Here is a 16,996-nt window from a genome sequence, read left to right as displayed (position 1 = left end):
CCTGGAGGTTGGCAAGCTCAGGATGCTGGGATCTGGCATGGGCCTTATATAGGCTGCAGGGCTTCTGGATTTCCTACACCAGGGGTCTGAAACCTGCTGCTCTCCAGATGTTCATGGACTACAAATCCCATCAGCCCCTGCCAGCATGGCTCTACCTCCAGCTGTCCGGGCCCTGCGGGACCTTGTTGAATTCTGCAGGGCCTGTAAGATGGAGCTATTCCACCGGGCTTTTGGAGGGGCTGGCCGCAGTTCTATTGCCCCCCACTGAAACTGGAACTAAGCTGCCTTTTCCATCCTGGTAGGGCCCTGATTCCATCCTGGGCCCTGCCTCTCCTCCCTTCTCCTTTGGCCTTTAGACCGGGCGCCTGTGTGTGTGTTTTTACACAACCTTTGTTGTTTAATCTGTATTTACTGTTTCAATTGCTGCTGAATTTTAATGAGTTAGATTTTATGTTATATTGATTTACTGTTCTGGAAATAGTCATGTTGTGAGTTGCCTCGAGCCCTTCGGGGATGAGGCGGTCTATAAATGTAATAAATAAATAAATAAAATAAACATCTGGAGAGCCGCAGGTTGCAGACCCCTGTCCTACACGAAGCACAAGAGTGACCAGAGGAAAATGGGAACTGCCTTTCCCCAGAAATGCCTCACGTTTTTCAGTGCACCAAACAGGAGATGTGCCGTGCAGAATAATTGGGGGCGGGGGGTGGGGGGTGGGGCACGGAATTTAATGCATATTATTTCCTCTGCCACTGAGGGGAAAGGAGTGCTCTTTTTAGGACTAAACCTTACCTCTTAACAGGGGCGGTACATTGGAGTCGAATGTCCCCAGGTTGCGGCCATTTAGTTCCATGGGGGGCGGAAAATTTCCCTTCTCATCCCCCCCTCCCCGTGTCTGTGCACTGTCTTTGAAACCTGGTGCAAAAAAGTTGTTTGGTTGTGGTGGGGGAGGGTGGCCGCGCACGTGAGCCCCCCCCCCCCACCGGAAAACTCAGATTTTGCACCCGGCTACATTTTTCCTAAATACCCCCCTGCCTCTTAACCACCGGAAATCTTTCTAAGCTCCCCTTTTGGCTTCTCGGGTGTCAGCCCCACAGTTTTAGCATTGCCACCTCCAGGTGGGGACATTTCTGGAGCGTTGGGGTTAGATCCGGGGGAGGGGAGGGTTTCTAGACAGGAGCGTATAAACCGTCTAAAGTGGGTGCGATCCAGGGGAGCTAATCTCTGCCATCTGGAAATCAGTTATAGCTCCGGGAAATCCCCAGTACTGTCAATCCACTTTTACACCCAGCAGGCTAATTCATTTGTCCCAAGACAATAATGATTTTCAAATCTTTATAATATTGTACGCAGTGTGTACAATATTATGTGTATTGTACACCAGACATGTACAATATTATGTGTACTGTACACAAGACATGAGAGAAAGCTCTCAGCTGTAGTCTCGGAAACCCCCAAAGTTATAAACTGTTAGCACAAACTTCTTTGAGAGCGTTATAAATTGAGCTACAAGTATTGAGGAGCAGCAGTGGCGTAGGAGGTTAAGAGCTCGTGTATCTAATCTGGAGGAACCAGGTTTGATTCCCAGCTCTGCCACTTGAGCTGTGGAGGCTGATCTGGGGAATTCAGATTAGCCTGTGCACTCCCACACACGCCAGCTGGGTGGCCTTGGGCTAGTCACAGCTTCTCGGAGCTCTCTCAGCCCCACCTACCTCGCAGGGTGTTTGTTGTGAGGGGGGAAGGGCAAGGAGATTGTCAGCCCCTTTGCGTCTCCTGCAGGAGAGAAAGGGGGGATATAAATCCAAACTCGTCTCTTCTTCTCTTCTAATTGAAGGATTTCTGAGACCAAACTTGCCAGAGATTGGTTAGCCTAAGCCAAAATATACCTAACCCAGAATATGATTAATAATTTGATGACTGACAAATGTGCTTGTTCTTAAGTTTTATTGTTTAAATAATAAAAAAAGACTGTCCAAGCCAAAATATGTTTGGTGATTGATGATTGACAAAAGTGTATGCTGTTATGATTTCTTTGTACTGTAAATTTTGAATGATTTATTCATCTTGGTTAATGATTAGAAAAGCGTTTTTGCATGTACATTATATTATAAAGATCTGAAAATCATTATTGTCTTGGGACAAATGCAGAGGTGGGATCCAGCAGGTTCTCACAGGTTCCCGAGAGTAGGTTACTAATTATTTGTGTGTGCCGAGAGGGGGTTACTAATTGGTGATTTTGCCACGTGATTTTTGCCTTAGTTACGCCCCTCCTCTCAGCAGTAGCGTGCAGAACAGTCTAGCAGGAGGTGCACCGGCATGCGTGGTAGCCTGCGCCTGCGTGCATTCGTTTCCCGCCCAAGGACCGGCGCAGCAGCTGCGTCCTTGCCACAGCCCTGCCCAGGAATGCCCCGCCCAGGAATGCCCGGCCACACCCCCGTCGTGCCCCGCCCAGCCCCATTGGCGCTACGCCACAGTTTGAATCCCACCACCATGGGAACCTGTTACTAAAATTTTTGGATCCCATCACTGGACAAATGAATTAGCTTTTTGGGTGTAAAAGTGCATTGACTGTACCTATATAGTATACCCACCCCATAATAACATTTTGAATATGGTGGACCCACCTGGAGGCTGGTAGCCCTATCCTGCCTCCTTCTACCTATTTCTGGCAGTCTTGCGTCACGTCCATCACAGATTTTGTGGGCACTTCTCCCCCTCTCAATGTATGTCCCCCGATTCCCCATTCACAGAAAGTCCCAGTGCCCCGTGTCAAACATAACGTATCGATCCCTTCCTTGTTCCCAAGGATCAATTTGTTCGGAAAAAAATGATCTCTCCCCACCCGCCGCCCTCCCCAACATCTGGCTCTAGTCGCTTGAACACTCCCCCCAATAACCCTCCCTGACACCCCAATAACCCTACCACCTTACTTCAAACAGTTTCACAGCTTCCGCGCTTGCTCCGTACCCCGGAAGAGCTTGGCTTCCCAGGGGTTTTGGGCTGGAAGATTGTGTGTCCCTCCCGCGAAACGGGGAGGAAGAGCAGCACTAAATAAATAGCTTAAATAAATTAATTAATAAATAACACCTGGAGTTTTCCAAAAGAGAGAGAGAGAGAGAGAGAGAGAGAAACGGCTCCTCCCCCTTTCCCCTCTCTCTCGCTTAGTCATCCTGAAGAAGTTCTGCGGCTCTCCTGGAGAGGACAAGCCAAAGGCCTCTGAAGGAAAGTCTTCCGGCTTGCCCAACCAGAGGAGTTATTGCTATTGGAAAAGGATGGGGGAAACAAGGAAGAGGGCAAAGGTCACAGCAGGTGAAAAAGCCGACGGGGCAACCCATGGCGGACGTCTTCCCAAAGATCTGCTTGATTTCCAAGAAGGACGAGTTGACAGCAGACGCTTGCCCAAAGATACTCGTCCCGATACCAAAATGGCTTCCGTACGGTTGGTCAAGTCTCTCTGTAGTAGGGTTGCGTATTCCAGGTTTGGACATTCCTGAAGGTTTGGGGGCGGAGCCTGAGGAAGATGGGACATGAGCAGTCGAGCGCCAGAGAGCAAGGTGTGATATTAGTGGAAGGTGATGCCAAGGAGTCCACGGTTGTCCAAAGATCAGTTGTAATTCCAGGAGATCTCCAGGCCCCACCTGGATGTTGGCAACACTGTTTTGAAGCCGCGCTTCCAAGACCACCTCTGCTCCCCCTGAAGGCAATGGCTTGCTGTCTTCTTTGCCCCTCGTTCCCTGGCTGGGCCCACCAGGAGCGCGTGCCTCAGTTTTCCTCGGCGCAGGCGTCCTGTTCGGCGCCCTTGAAGCAGGCCGACTCGTAGTGCTTGTTGAGGTACGACTTGAGGGCGAAGGTCTTCTCGCACTGCTTGCACTTGTAGTGCTTGAAGGCCGAGTGGGTCTGCATGTGGGCCCGGAGGTTGGAGCGGTCGGCGAAGGCCTTCCCGCAGTGGGAGCAGCCGAAGGGCTTCTCGCCCGTGTGGGAGCGCATGTGTCCCTGCAGGAGCCACGGGCGGCTGAAGGCCTTGCCGCACACGTCGCATTTGTGCTTGAGGTTGTGGGTCAGGATGTGCATGGCCAGGGCGGGCATGGAGACGTAGGCTTTGCTGCAGGTGGGGCACCGGCGGGCCATCTTGCTGTCCAGGCTGCGGTGCGTCTGCTTGTGCCGGCTGAGGTTGGAGGAGGTGGCGTAGCTCTTGCCGCATTCGTTGCAGGAGTGGCGGTGGCTGCCGCGCCGCTGGTCCGCGCTGCGCCGCCGTGACCGTCCGTCCGTGATGAAGAAGGCGTCCATCGAGTAGCTTTCCGTAACGGCCGCCTCGCCATTGAAGTAGTGGGCAGAGAGGCTGGACTGGGGGCTCTCGGGGTCGCTGTAGTCTTCATGGATGGGGGTGTAAACAGGGTCTGAGGAGGGCAAACGGAGGCCGCGCTTCTTTTCACCCTTGTATCCCGAAGGCGTAAGGCAGGCTTGGAGGTATCCTGGGGGAGAAACATACAGAGTTTGCAGATTATCCAGTCCACGTATGCAGACCGCATTCCCTCCATTTTACAAAAGTCTCCTTCCATATGAACCTACCCTACGGCTGCCAGATCTAGGTTGAGAAATACCTGGAGATTTTGGAGGCAGAGTCTTGGGAGGGATATATCACCATACAGAGGTGTAGCTGGGGGAAAATGTAGCCCAGTGCAAAATCTGAGTTTTCTGCTCCCCTTCTGCCCCCCCCCCCCCGATATGGGTGGCCACCCTCCCCCACCACAACCAAACAACTTTTTAAACATGAAATCTTGAAGTCAGTGTCTGGACCCGAGGGGAAAGAGGAGGGGTGCGGGGGTGATTTTCCGCCCCCCACGTGACCAAATGGCCGCAACCCGGGGGACAATATTTTATTTCCTGACCCAAAATGTTTTATTTTGGTAGTGTGGAAAGGGCATGTGTACTGCAACTGGAGTAATTCCTCAATTTAAGACGTTGTAAACAATATATTGTCGAAGGCTTTAATGGCTCGAATCAACTGACTGTTGTGGGTTTTCTGAGCTTTGTGGCTGTGGCCAGACCCCGGCCATACAGCCCAGTAAACCCACAATGGCCACAATATAGACAGTCCTAGGAATCTTAATAGATTAATGAATCTTGGGCCCTTTCCGCACGGGCCAAATACAGCACCCTGGGGATGGCAAAAACGCCATCCCCAGGGAGCTGTTCGCATGGGGGGCACAGATGCTTCAAAGCCGCCATTTTCCCACCTCACTCCTCGAGCGAGGTTTTTGGAAAACGGCAGCTTCCAGCCACTGCCGTGTGAACGGCAGCGGCTGGAAGGCGCCATCCCTCCCCCCCTTTGCCCAATCGACTTACCTTCTCTGCGACTGTCCGGCGCGTCGCCAAGGCCCGGGGACACACCTCCTTGCCTTGTGACTCTGGAGCGGTAGCACAGGGCAGGAGGGGCGTGTTCCCTGGCCTCGGCGACATGCCGGATGGTGGCAGAGAAGGTAGGTTGATCGGGTGACGGCTCTCTGCAGCGCCGTCTTCCCTTTCATTACCAGGACCATTCGTGCGAACGGTCCCGGGTGGGTTGGGTCGGCGTCATGTACGCCGACCCAATCCCCAGTGTAGCCGTGCGGAAACGGCCTTGGAATAGTGGATAAAGCATTAAACTAGGATCTGGAAAACCCAGGTTCAAATTCCCACTCTGGCATAGAGGCGTGCTGAGTGACCTTGAGCCTGCTGCCTATTCTCAGCCTAACCTACCTCACAAGGTTCTTGCGAAGGTAAAACAGAGGAGAGGAAAATGCCATCGACCACTTTGGGCCCCCACTGGCGAGAAAGGTGTGACATAAACAAAGTAAATTAACAGATAAAGCAGTGGTGGTGAACCTATGGCACGGGTGCCAGAGGTGGCACTCAGAGCCCTTTCTGTGGGCACGCATGCAGAGAGTTCATCATGTGGGGGGTGGGGGTGGAAAATCACCCCTCCCACACACACACACACCCCTAGGCTGGCCTGGGCATGATCCTTTACCTGGGAGAAAGCTCAGTTGCTGGCAATGGGGCTTGCTTCTGAATAAACCCTCCTAGGGTCATGATTCATCCATTCGAAGCGTTGCATGGTTGCTTCACCAAGCTTACTCCTGAGTAACATGCACCTCAGAGCCAACTGTTTTTTCTAAACAAAAACCTCAGCATTCAGGTTAAATTGCCGTGTTGGCGTTTGGCGATAAATAAGTGGGTTTTGGGTTGCAATTTGGGCACTCGGTCTCGAAAAGGTTCGCCATCACTGAGATAAAGCAAGTAATCGGTTAAATATGCACAAATATTCTGGAGTGGGGAAATCTACTTTCTTGAGGGGAAGTGTTTATAATGGTAGCCCAGCCTATATACTTATAAACTGTTCATGCCTGATTACTTCCTCAAGTTCACATGCTGTATCAAACGTTAGACTGCGTAGGTAGGATTTCCAGTAACAGCAGGCGGAAATGTACCGATGGTCACAGAATGCAATCTACACTGATCAATACAGGACCATATTGATGCTAGTGGAACGTAACCTCCCTCCAGCTGTGCGGGCCCTGCGCTCTCCCTCCACCTGTGCGGGCCCTGCAGGATCTCAACGAATTCCGCAGGGCCTGCAAGACCGAGCTGTTCCACCGGGGCCTTCGGGGAGGCTGGCTGCTGATGCCCCCCCCCCGTTAACATCTGTGGATCCTGCCGTCCCTCCCCTCTTTTAGGGGATTAGTTAGTAGGTCACCTCTTGTTGTATTATTTATTGTATTTGATACTAATACCCTGCTTTTAATGGGGTTTTAATGATTCAAAGACTATAGAGCCATTTTATTATGATTTATTTAATGATTTGAGATTTATTGATTTTATTTTGTGCTCTATTCATATATTCATGTTCACCGCCCTGAGCCCTTCGGGGGAGGGCGGTATATAAATATAATAAACTAGCATGCCCGGCCACGCGTTGCTGTGGCTGAGTCTGGTGAAGTGGAAAAGGAAGAAAAGGGGAAGCGAACGGGTTGAACATGTGTCATTGCACAATGCTTGCAAGGGAGGGGAGGGGCAAGGGGCCCCTCGCTCCCCTCCCTCTCTCCCGTTCCCTTGCATGGCAACCCTGCAGGTCCCTCCCTAACGTTCCGCTTCCTCTGCTAGGGTGGGTGGGCCATGTCCAGGTGGGCTGATCCTGTCCCTTTCACTCCCTTCCCTTGCAGGCGAATTATCTAGCGTAAAACACGCTGGGAGGCATGAGCTACGTTGTGTTCAAATTTCAGAGTGTTTGGTCCAGCAAACCCCTGGACCCTCCCTCACCTTCCCCTTCCTCCGCTAGGGTGGGTGGGCCATGTTCAGGTGGGCTGGTCCTGTCCCTTTCACTCCCTTCCCTTGCAGGTGAATTATCTAGCGTAAAACACGCTGGGAAGCATGAGCTACGTTGTGTTCAAATTTCAGAGCGTTTGGTCCAGCAAACCCCTGGATCCTCCCTCACCTTCCCCTTCCTCTGCTAGGGTGGGTGGGCCATATGCAGACAGCCCACCGCATCCCTTTCACTCCATAAGGCAATGGTTTTCAAGGAAGGCATGGTTGGTTCTTTTGTATCAGAGGATGTTACTTTGACGGCCAGCAGATGGCGGTGTTGCGGAACAGAACTGTGGTTCCAACTGTCACAGGTGTGGCAGATTCACAATAACAGCCACAGTTGTGACATGTACACAACAGGAGGTGTGGAAACAGTATGCAAACCTGGCCACACGTGAGTGCGATGTTGTGTGAAAATTTCAAAGCAATCAGTCCAATACTTTGGGAGATTATCTATCAGCAGAAATATATATATATATATATATATATATATATATATATATAGAAGATAAATAAATAAATGAATAAAAATAAACCTATGTCTGCAGGAAGCAATCAAATGGATTAAAATGCCGGGCAACTGCTATGTGGATGCCCTCACTACTTGATGATGCAACTTCAGTGTTATAGACATAGGCTGAAATGGGTGGATTCCACTTAACCCAGGCAAATTACACTTGCAACTTGCACCCTTAACACTTTCAACCCATTCCGATGGTTCTTTCTCCCACCCTGGACATTCCACAGGTATATATATATATCCAGTGGTGGGATCCAAAAATTTTAGTAACAGGTTCCCATGGTGGTGGGATTCAAACTGTGGCGTAGCGCCAATGGGGCTGGGCAGGGCATGATGGGGCGTGGCCCGGCACTCCAGGGCTGGGCTGTGGCAAGGACGCAGCCGCTGCACCGGTCCTTGGGCGGGAAACGAATGCACGCCGGCGCAGGCTGCCACGCACGCCGGTGCACCTCCTGCTAGACTGCTTCAAGTTCTGGGCGCTACTGCTGAGAGGAGGGGCGTAACGAAGGCAAAAATCACGTGGCAAAATCACCCATTGGTAACCCCCTCTCGGCACACACAAATAATTGGTAACCTACTCTCGGGAACCTGTGAGAACCTGCTGGATCCCACCTCTGCCTTTAACACTTCAAACATGCAAACTGCACCTGCAAATTGCACCCTTAACACTTTCAACCAATGCCAATGGTTCTTTCTCCCACCCTGGACATTCCACAGGTATACATACTCCACTTGCTTTGCTACCCTCAGATCGTGTGAAGATGCCAGCCACAGATGCAGGCGAAACGTCAGGAGAGAATGCTGCTAGAACACGGCCATACAACCCGGAAACCACACAGCACCCTAATAACCTATGATTATTTATGGGAGTCAAGATCCTAGCAATCCTTGTGTAAAGAAATCTGCATTTCCTTGTGTACAAATATTTCTATACCTCCGCCGTGTTTTGCACTCCATCATTTCAAATAGGGGGAAAGAACCCCTTCCTGAATCTAGGTTGTCTGATCCAAGGAGGCCCTTGCTATCATCCATCTTTGCCAGCGAAGACAGATATGGGTCAGTCCCCTCAGCAGACAAAGAAGCATCTTGCTTGCGCATGAAGCCCCACAGCGCGAGGCCACAGATGCTCATATGCTTCCTTCCCTGGGGAAATAAGGCATGCCAAAACAGAACGGAGGCCACCCCGTTTGCAAGCCTCTCTCTCCGTCTTGACCAATTCCCTCTCGCCTGGAGGAAGGAAAGGCGGAGGGGTCATCTCATTACCTGCGCCCGTCTGCCTCTCTGAAGAATTAAACATTGACAGCTGCCAAATAGCCCAGGAGTTAGTAAAATGGAAATGGGGTCATAACTGAGCTGCAGGGCCCCGAAAGGGACTCCAGCTGAGAGCTGTGTCCAAATGAACATCTTTGGGGCACCAAATTGCCTGTGAACCCGCGCCAGTGACTTGGATCCTGTATTACATTTCCACGAACGGACGGCATCTCTTGCTTCCTCCTTCCTGCTGTAGCCAAATGCCTTTCCTGGAGGGCACGGAATGCTCAAAAACAGCATGGGGACAAATTGTAGAGGGAAATCTGCTAAAAACCTTTTCCCCTCCACTTAGCTTCAAAGGACCACTGGATTCAGTTCTATGTGTCTTGTTGGTACATAGAATCTTCCCAGAATTTGTTTCTTGAGAATTTTCGTATAACTAAATCCTAGCATACATGCAAACTATCTAATCAATATTCTTCCAGGCATACAGATATATCTAAAAATAAGGTTTCAATTTCTTGAGTCCTCTTGGTGTAAAACAAACCATAGAATCATAGAATCATAGAGTTGGAAGAGACCAGAAGGGGCCATCAAGCCCAACCCCCTGCCAGGCAGGAAGAAGAAGAATTTGGATTTATATCCCCCCTTTCTCTCCTGTAAGGAGTCTCAAAGGGGCTGACAATCTCCTTGCTCTTCCCCCCTCACAACAAACACCCTGTGAGGTAGGTGGGCTGAGAGAGCTCCGAGAAGCTGTGACTAGCCCAAGGTCACCCAGCTGGCGTGTGTGGGAGTGTACAGGCTAACCTGAATTCCCCAGATAAGCCTCCACAGCTCAGGCGGCAGAGCTGGGAATCAAACCCAGGAAGACACAATCAAAGCACTCCTGACGGATGGCCATCCAGCCTCTCTTTAAAAACCTCCAGAGAAGAAAACTCCACCACACTCCGAGGTAGCGCATTCTACTGTCGAACAGCCCTTGCTGTCAGGAAGTTTTTCCTGATGTTTAGGTGGAATCTCTTTTCCTTCACCTTGAACCCATGACTCCTGGTTCTAATCTCTGGAGCAGCAGGAAACAAGCTTGCTCCCTCACCGACATGACACCCCTTCAAATATCTAAACATGGCTATCCTGTCACCTCTTAGCCTTCTCTTCACCAAACTAAACATCTCCAGCTCCCTAAGTCTCTCCTTGTAGGCCTTGGACTCCAGACCTTTTGCTTGTCAATATCAATATCATTCTTGCACTGTGGAGCCCAGAACTGAATACAGTACTCTAGGTGAGGTCCAGAGGTGGGATCCAGCAGGTTCTCACAGGTTCCCGAGAGTAGGTTACTAGTTATTTGTGCGTGCCGAGAGGGGGTTACTAATTGGTGAATTTGCCACGTGATTTTTGCCTTAGTTACGCCCCTCCTCTCAGCAGTAGCGCGCAGAACTTGAAGCAGTCTAGCAGGAGGTGCACCGGCGTGCGTGGCAGCCTGTGCCAGCTGGGTGACCTTGGGCTAGTCACAGCTTCTTGGAGCTCTCTCAGCCCCACCTACCTCACAGGGTGTTTGTTGTGAGAGGGGAAGGGCAAGGAGATTGTAAGCCCCTTTGAGTCTCCTGCAGGAGAGAATGGGGGATATAAATCCAAACTACTACTCCTCTTCCTCCTCCTCCTCCTCCCTCTTCTTCTTCTTCTTCTTCTTCTTCTTCTTCTTCTTCTTCTTCTTCTTCTTCTTCTTCTTCTTCTTCTTCTTCTTCTTCTTCTTCTTCTTCTTCTTCTTCTTCTTCTTCTTCTTCTTCTTCTTCTTCTTCTTCTTCTTCTTCTTCTATGCCCTGTTGTTGGTCCTCCAGAGAAACTGGTTGGTCACTGTGTAAGATGGGATGCTGGACTGAATGGACTACTGGTTTGATCCAGCCAGAGCTCTTCTGATGTTCTCATGAGGGAGATCTGAGTCTATTTTCTGTTGCACTTCTGGAGATCCACCAGTAGATGGAACTCACAGGCAAAAGAAGGGTTGTTTTAAGAAGTCAACCAGGCAGAAACCTCTTTTCCTGCCTCCTGCATTTAGGCGCCATGAATTCAGCAAGTCAGCGCTTTCTTTTCTTTCCCACTGATTCTTCATACGCCGGGTTCCATCTAATTAAAGGGAATGACCTAACAAGGATGGCATTGAAGCATCAAAAATATACAGAGTTGACCACTTGTCATTAGGAGAGCCAGTGTGGTGTAGTGGTTAGAGCGTGTTGGACTAATCTCTGGGAAACCCCAGTTCGAATCCTGGCTCTGCCGTGGAAGCTCCCTCGGTGACCTCGGTCGGTCACTTGCTCAGCCTGACCCCACTCGCAGGGATGTTGTCGAGAGGATTGAAATGAAATTATCTCACAATACTAGAACCAGGGGGCATTCATTGAAAATGCCGGGGGGAAGAATTAGAACTAATAAAAGGAAACACTTCTTCACGCAACGTGTGATTGGTGTTTGGAATATGCTGCCACAGGAGGTGGTGATGGCCACTAACCTGGATAGCTTTCAAAGGGGCTTGGACAGATTTATGGAGGAGAAGTCGATCTATGGCTCCCAATCTTGATCCTCCTTGATCTGAGATTGCAAATGCCTTAACAGACCAGGTGATTGGGAGCAACAGCCTCAGAAGGCCATTGCGTTCACATCCTACATGTGAGCTCCCAAAGGCACCTGGTGGGCCACTGCGAGTAGCAGAGAGCTGGACTAGATGGACTTTGGTCTGATCCAGCTGGCTTGTTCTTATGTTCTTATGTTCTTAAGGAGACACAAGCAAATGAATAAAAATAAGTAACTACCCTGTTTCCCCGAATATAAGACATCCCCTGAAAATAAGACGTAGTAGAAGTGCGAAATATAAGGCATCCCCCGAAAGTAAGACGTAGCAAAGTTTTTGTTTGGAAGCGTGCCCGACGAACAGAACGCAGAAAAATAAGACATCCCCTGAAAATAAGACATGGTGCATCTTTGGGAGCAAAAATTAATATAAGACACTGTCTTATATTCGGGGAAACACAGTAATATGTTGGAGTGTTGTGGGATTTCCAGGCTGTATGGCCATGTTCCAGTAGCATTTGCTCCTGATGTTTCACCTGCATCTGTGGCTGGCATCTTCAGAGGATCTGACGGTAGTAAAGCAAGTGGAGTATCAGGTTTCATGTGGAGGAGCAGGGAAACAAATCCAGTTCACCAGATAAGAGTCCACAACCCTCAACCAGTTAACCACATTGGCCTTGATGGACCACTTTCTCTGGGGGAATTAATCTTTACAGTCATAAGAACATAAGAACAAGCCAGCTGGATCAGACCAGAGTCCATCTAGTCCAGCTCTCTGCTACTCGCAGTGGCCCACCAGGTGCCTTTGGGAGCTCACATGCAGGAGGTGAAAGCAATGGCCTTCTGCGGCTGTTGCTCCCGATCACCTGGTCTGTTAAGGCATTTGCAATCTCAGACCAAAGAGGATCAAGATTGGTAGCCATAAATCGACTTCTCCTCCATAAATCTGTCCAAGCCCCTTTTAAAGCTATCCAGGTTAGTGGCCATCACCACCTCCTGTGGCAGCATATTCCAAACACCAATCACACGTTGCGTGAAGAAGTGTTTCCTTTTATTAGTTCTAATTCTTCCCCAGCATTTTTCAGTGTATGCCCCCTGGTTCTAGTATTGTGAGAAAGAGAGAAAAATGTCTCTCTGTCCACATTTTCTACCCCAGGCATAATTTTACAGACTTCAATCATATCCCCCCTCAGACGTCTCCTCTCCAAACTAAAGAGTCCCAAACGCTGCAGCCTCTCCTCATAAGGAAGGTGCTCCAGTCCCTCAATCATCCTCGTTGCCCTTCTCTGCACTTTTTCTATCTCTTCGATATCCTTTTTGATATGTGGTGACCAGAACTGAACACAGTGCTCCAAGTGCGATCGCACCACTTCTTTATATGAGGGCATGACAAATCTTTGCAGTTTTATTATCAACTCCTTTCCTAATTATCAACTCATGAGACCTCAGACACAAAGGAGTCTGGACATCAGCTGTAATTCCAAGAATTCTCCAGGCCCTGCCTGCAGGTTGGCTACCCTAAGAAGAAGAGTTTTGGATCCTTCCCTCCTGGAAGAAGACTCAAGGTGGCTTACATGCTCCTTTCCCTTCCTCTCCCCTCAACAGACACCTTGCAAGGCAGGTGGGGCTGAGAGAGTTCTCAGAGAACTGTGACTGCCCCAACGTCACCCAGCAGGAATGTAGGAACGGGAAAACAAACCCAGCTCACCAGATAAGAGCCGGCCGCTCGTGTTGAGGAGTGGGGAATCAAACCCGGTTCTTCAGATTAGAGTGCACCTGCTCTGAACAGCTACACCACGCCGGCTCTCCAGAGTTGGCAGCCTTCGTCAACTATTAGCCAGGATTAGGGCTAATAACCTTTCAAATAGTGCTTGAAATAAGCTCAATAAAGGCCTCCTCTGCCCAGTCATCAGATTCTGGGCAAATCTTCGCTCGCCACAGAATAGGCACTAGTTATGTGTTCAGCTCTAAATTGTCAGGAAATTGATGCTTTCCTCTGCGGAGCCTGTTCCAGAAACAGTCATCTGTGCTTTGTGGAGGGAAAGGAGGGGGGGAAATATCCCTTCCATTCAGCTTAGTGGAACTACAGATGGCGTTCAGTTGGCAAGAGGAAGGTTTGGTCCCCAAAATAAAGGGATTTTTTTTTCAACAGGCAGCTAAATTGGGACTTTTGTTTATGAAGAAGAAGAAGAAGAGTTTGGATTTATATCCCCCCTTTCTCTCCTGCAGGAGACTCAAAGGGGCTGACAATCTCCTTGCCCTTGCCCCCTCACAACAAACACCCTGTGAGGTAGGTGGGGCTGAGAGAGCTCCGGGAAGCTGTGAGTAGCCCAAGGTCACCCAGCTGGCATGTGAGGGAGTGCACAGGCTAATCTGAATTCCCCAGATAAGCCTCCACGGCTCAGGCGGCAGAGCTGGGAATCAAACCCAGTTCCTCCAGATTAGATACATGAGCTCTTAACCTCCTACGCCACTGCTGCATAGAGTGAGATTCGAATCCAATAGCACCCTAGAGACCAATATGATGTTCAGGAGAAGAGTCACAGTTTCATAGAATCTCAAGAACAAGTTACAGGGAGAAGAGTTGAAGAAGAAGAAGAAGAGTTTGGATTTATATCCCTCTCTCTCTCTCCTGTAAGGAGAATCAAGGTGGCTTACAAGCTCCTTTCCCTCCCCCTCCCAACAAACACCCTGTGAGGTGGGGCTGAGAGAGCTCTGACGAACTGTGACCAGCCCAAGGTCACCCAGCCGGCATGTGTTGGAGTGCACAAGCTAATCTGGTTCCCCAGATAAGCCTCCACAGCTCAAGTGGCAGAGCTGGGAATCAAATCCAATTCCCCAGATTAGAGTGCACCTGCTCTTAACCACTACGCCATGCTGGAAGGTCATGATAGCTTTCCCTGCACTCTTCCCTTGTTATTTATTTTACTATGTATTTATATAATTTATTCTTCCCAATAGGGATCCAAAACAGCTCAACTCCCTCTCGCCTCCTCCATTTTACCTTCACAACAATCCTGTGAGGTGGGTTAGCACAAGGAAAGCTGCAATTAATGAAAGAAAGCAGTGCAGAAACATCTGTCCTGCTATTTGTCTCATTCAAAAGGTGTATATTTTAGATATTTGCAGGGGGAGGGGGGGAAGATATACATCCTTTTGGGTATCAGCTTCAAGGCGCTAGAGGTGGGCGATTTTGAGAGGGGAAACAGCTGGTGAGGAAAGAGTTAAATGCCCTTTGCTCCCCACTTCACCTCTTGTTCCTGCATTTGGTGGCTTCTTTTGTTTAGAAAGGGGGATCAGAAAAAAAAATTATCTGCTGCTTTCTCAAATGCATCACTCGCACTGGAGAAGCTCTGCCGGCAGGGGCGTATCGCCCAGGAGGACATGTGTGGTCAAATGTCCCGGGCTGCGGCCATTTAGTCACATGGGGGTGCGGAGAATAGCCTCCCACACCCCTCCTCCTTCCCCCCAGGTCCATACACTGACTTAAACACCAGGGGCAAAAAATGTTGTTTGGTCGTGACGGGGGAGGGCAGCCGCCCATATGGGGAGGGGGAGGACGGAAAACTCAGATTTTGCACTGAGCTACATTTTCCCAGCTACGCCTCTGGGAGCAGCAGTGGCGTAGGAGGTTAAGAGCTCGTGTATCTAATCTGGAGGAACCGGGTTTGATTTCCCGCTCTGCCGCCTGAGCTGTGGAGGCTTATCTGGGGGATTCAGATTAGCCTGTGCACTCCCACACACGCCAGCTGGGTGACCTTGGGCTAGTCACAGCTTCTGGGAGCTCTCTCAACCCCACCTGCCTCACAGGGTGTTTGTTGTGAGGGGGGAAGGGCAACGAGATTGTCAACCCCTTTGAGTCTCCTGCAGGAGAGAAAGGGGGGATATAAATACAAACTCTTATTCTTATTCTTCTGCCTGCCGGATTACATTCTCTCCAGCCCTGCGTCCTGTTTCTACCAGATAACAGTCAGTTGCCCTCAGTGTGAGAGACGGAGGACAGGAGTTTTGCTCGCTGCATTTCGAGAAGGTTATGCAATGGCTGGGAACACGCAGGAAAGGGCAGTGGATTGACCCAGCGGTTGGAGCAAGTTGCTTTGAGGCAAAGCGGAAGCATCTTCAGCATCGATTCCACGGAGAATTTTTTTTTAACTGGGGGAGGGGGGGCACACAACATGCCGGCCAAGAACTGTTTCAAGGTGAGAGCAGACAAACAGGGGGAGGGGGGAAGGGATTGCGAATGTTTTGCAAAGGTTTTTGGTGGCTTGTGCGGAAAAAGTCCTGGTGTGGGCAGAGTGGATATAGAAGAAGAAGAAGAAGAAGAAGAAGAAGAAGAAGAAGAAGAAGAAGAAGAAGAAGAAGAAGAAGAAGAAGAAGAAGGAAAGAAGGAAGAAAAGAGAAAGAAAGAAGAAGAAGAAGAAGAAGAGAAGAAGAGAGAAGAGAGAGAGGGAGGAAGAGGAAGAAGAGGGAGGAGGAGGGAGGGAGGAGGGAGGAGGGAGGAGGGGGAGGAGGAAGGAGGGAGGGAGGGAGGAGGAGGAGGAGGAGGAGGAGGAGGAGTTCCACCCCAAGCCTGGTGGAATGACACCGTTTTACAGGCCCTGCGGAACTGTCCAAGGTCCCACAAGGCCCTGATGTCTGCAGGGAGGGCATTCCACCAGGCAAGAGCCAAAACAATAAAAGCTCTGGCCAGGGCAGAGGCTAGTTGAATCATTGAAGGGCTGGGGGCCACCAGCAAATTTGCAGAACGCAGAGGCTGAGTAGGGACATACGGGGGGGCAGAAGTAAGGGACATTTTTTATTACTGCTTGGGAGTGCTGTGTGGTGGTTTCCGGGCTGTATGGCCGTGTTCTAGCAGCATTCTCTCCTGACGTTTCGCCTGCATCTGTGGCTGGCCTCTTCAGAGGATCTGCTCTTCAGGTGCAGGCGAAACGTCAGGAGAAAAATGCGTGCTAGAAACACGTCTGGCTCCTTGCTCCAAGCACCCATGTGATTCCAGCCGTGAAAGCCTTCGACAATACATTTTTATTATTGTTTTTATTGTGGCCCACCCTGAGATTGTAGCAAAGGGCAGAGAATAAATTCAGCTCCATAAATAAAAATAAACGTTGATTTCGTTTGGTGCGCCTAGAGCTGCCTCTGTCCCTTTACATTTCTGTCCCACTCAAGATGCAGTCCTGGGCCGGGGATGGAGAAATTGCCTCTTTGGGAACCGTCCTTGCGTTTCCGGCCTGTGTAAAACGCAGCCCTCTCTTCCATATCTTCCTCCTCCTGTTCCCTCCCCTCCTCTGCCTCTCCTTGTTTACCGAGTGCAGTCACAC

General features: G+C 50.1%; 1 protein-coding gene across 1 annotated transcript in view; it reads right to left on the bottom strand.

Annotated features, from left to right (window-relative positions):
- Positions 1 to 2,476: 2,476 nt before the first annotated feature.
- Positions 2,477 to 16,996, bottom strand: part of SCRT2 (scratch family transcriptional repressor 2) — a 34,570-nt gene continuing 20,050 nt past the window's right edge. The window contains exon 2 of the mRNA XM_048497190.1: positions 2,477 to 4,473. Coding sequence (XP_048353147.1) covers positions 3,764 to 4,473 — 710 coding nt within the window. The 3' untranslated portion in view covers positions 2,477 to 3,763. The remainder of the gene's footprint in view (positions 4,474 to 16,996) is intronic.

Source organism: Sphaerodactylus townsendi, linkage group LG05, assembly GCF_021028975.2.
Source record: "Sphaerodactylus townsendi isolate TG3544 linkage group LG05, MPM_Stown_v2.3, whole genome shotgun sequence".
Taxonomy (NCBI): Eukaryota; Metazoa; Chordata; class Lepidosauria; order Squamata; family Sphaerodactylidae; genus Sphaerodactylus; species Sphaerodactylus townsendi.
The sequence above is the reverse complement of the archived record's forward strand: the minus strand, read 5'-3'. Positions and strand labels throughout refer to the sequence as shown.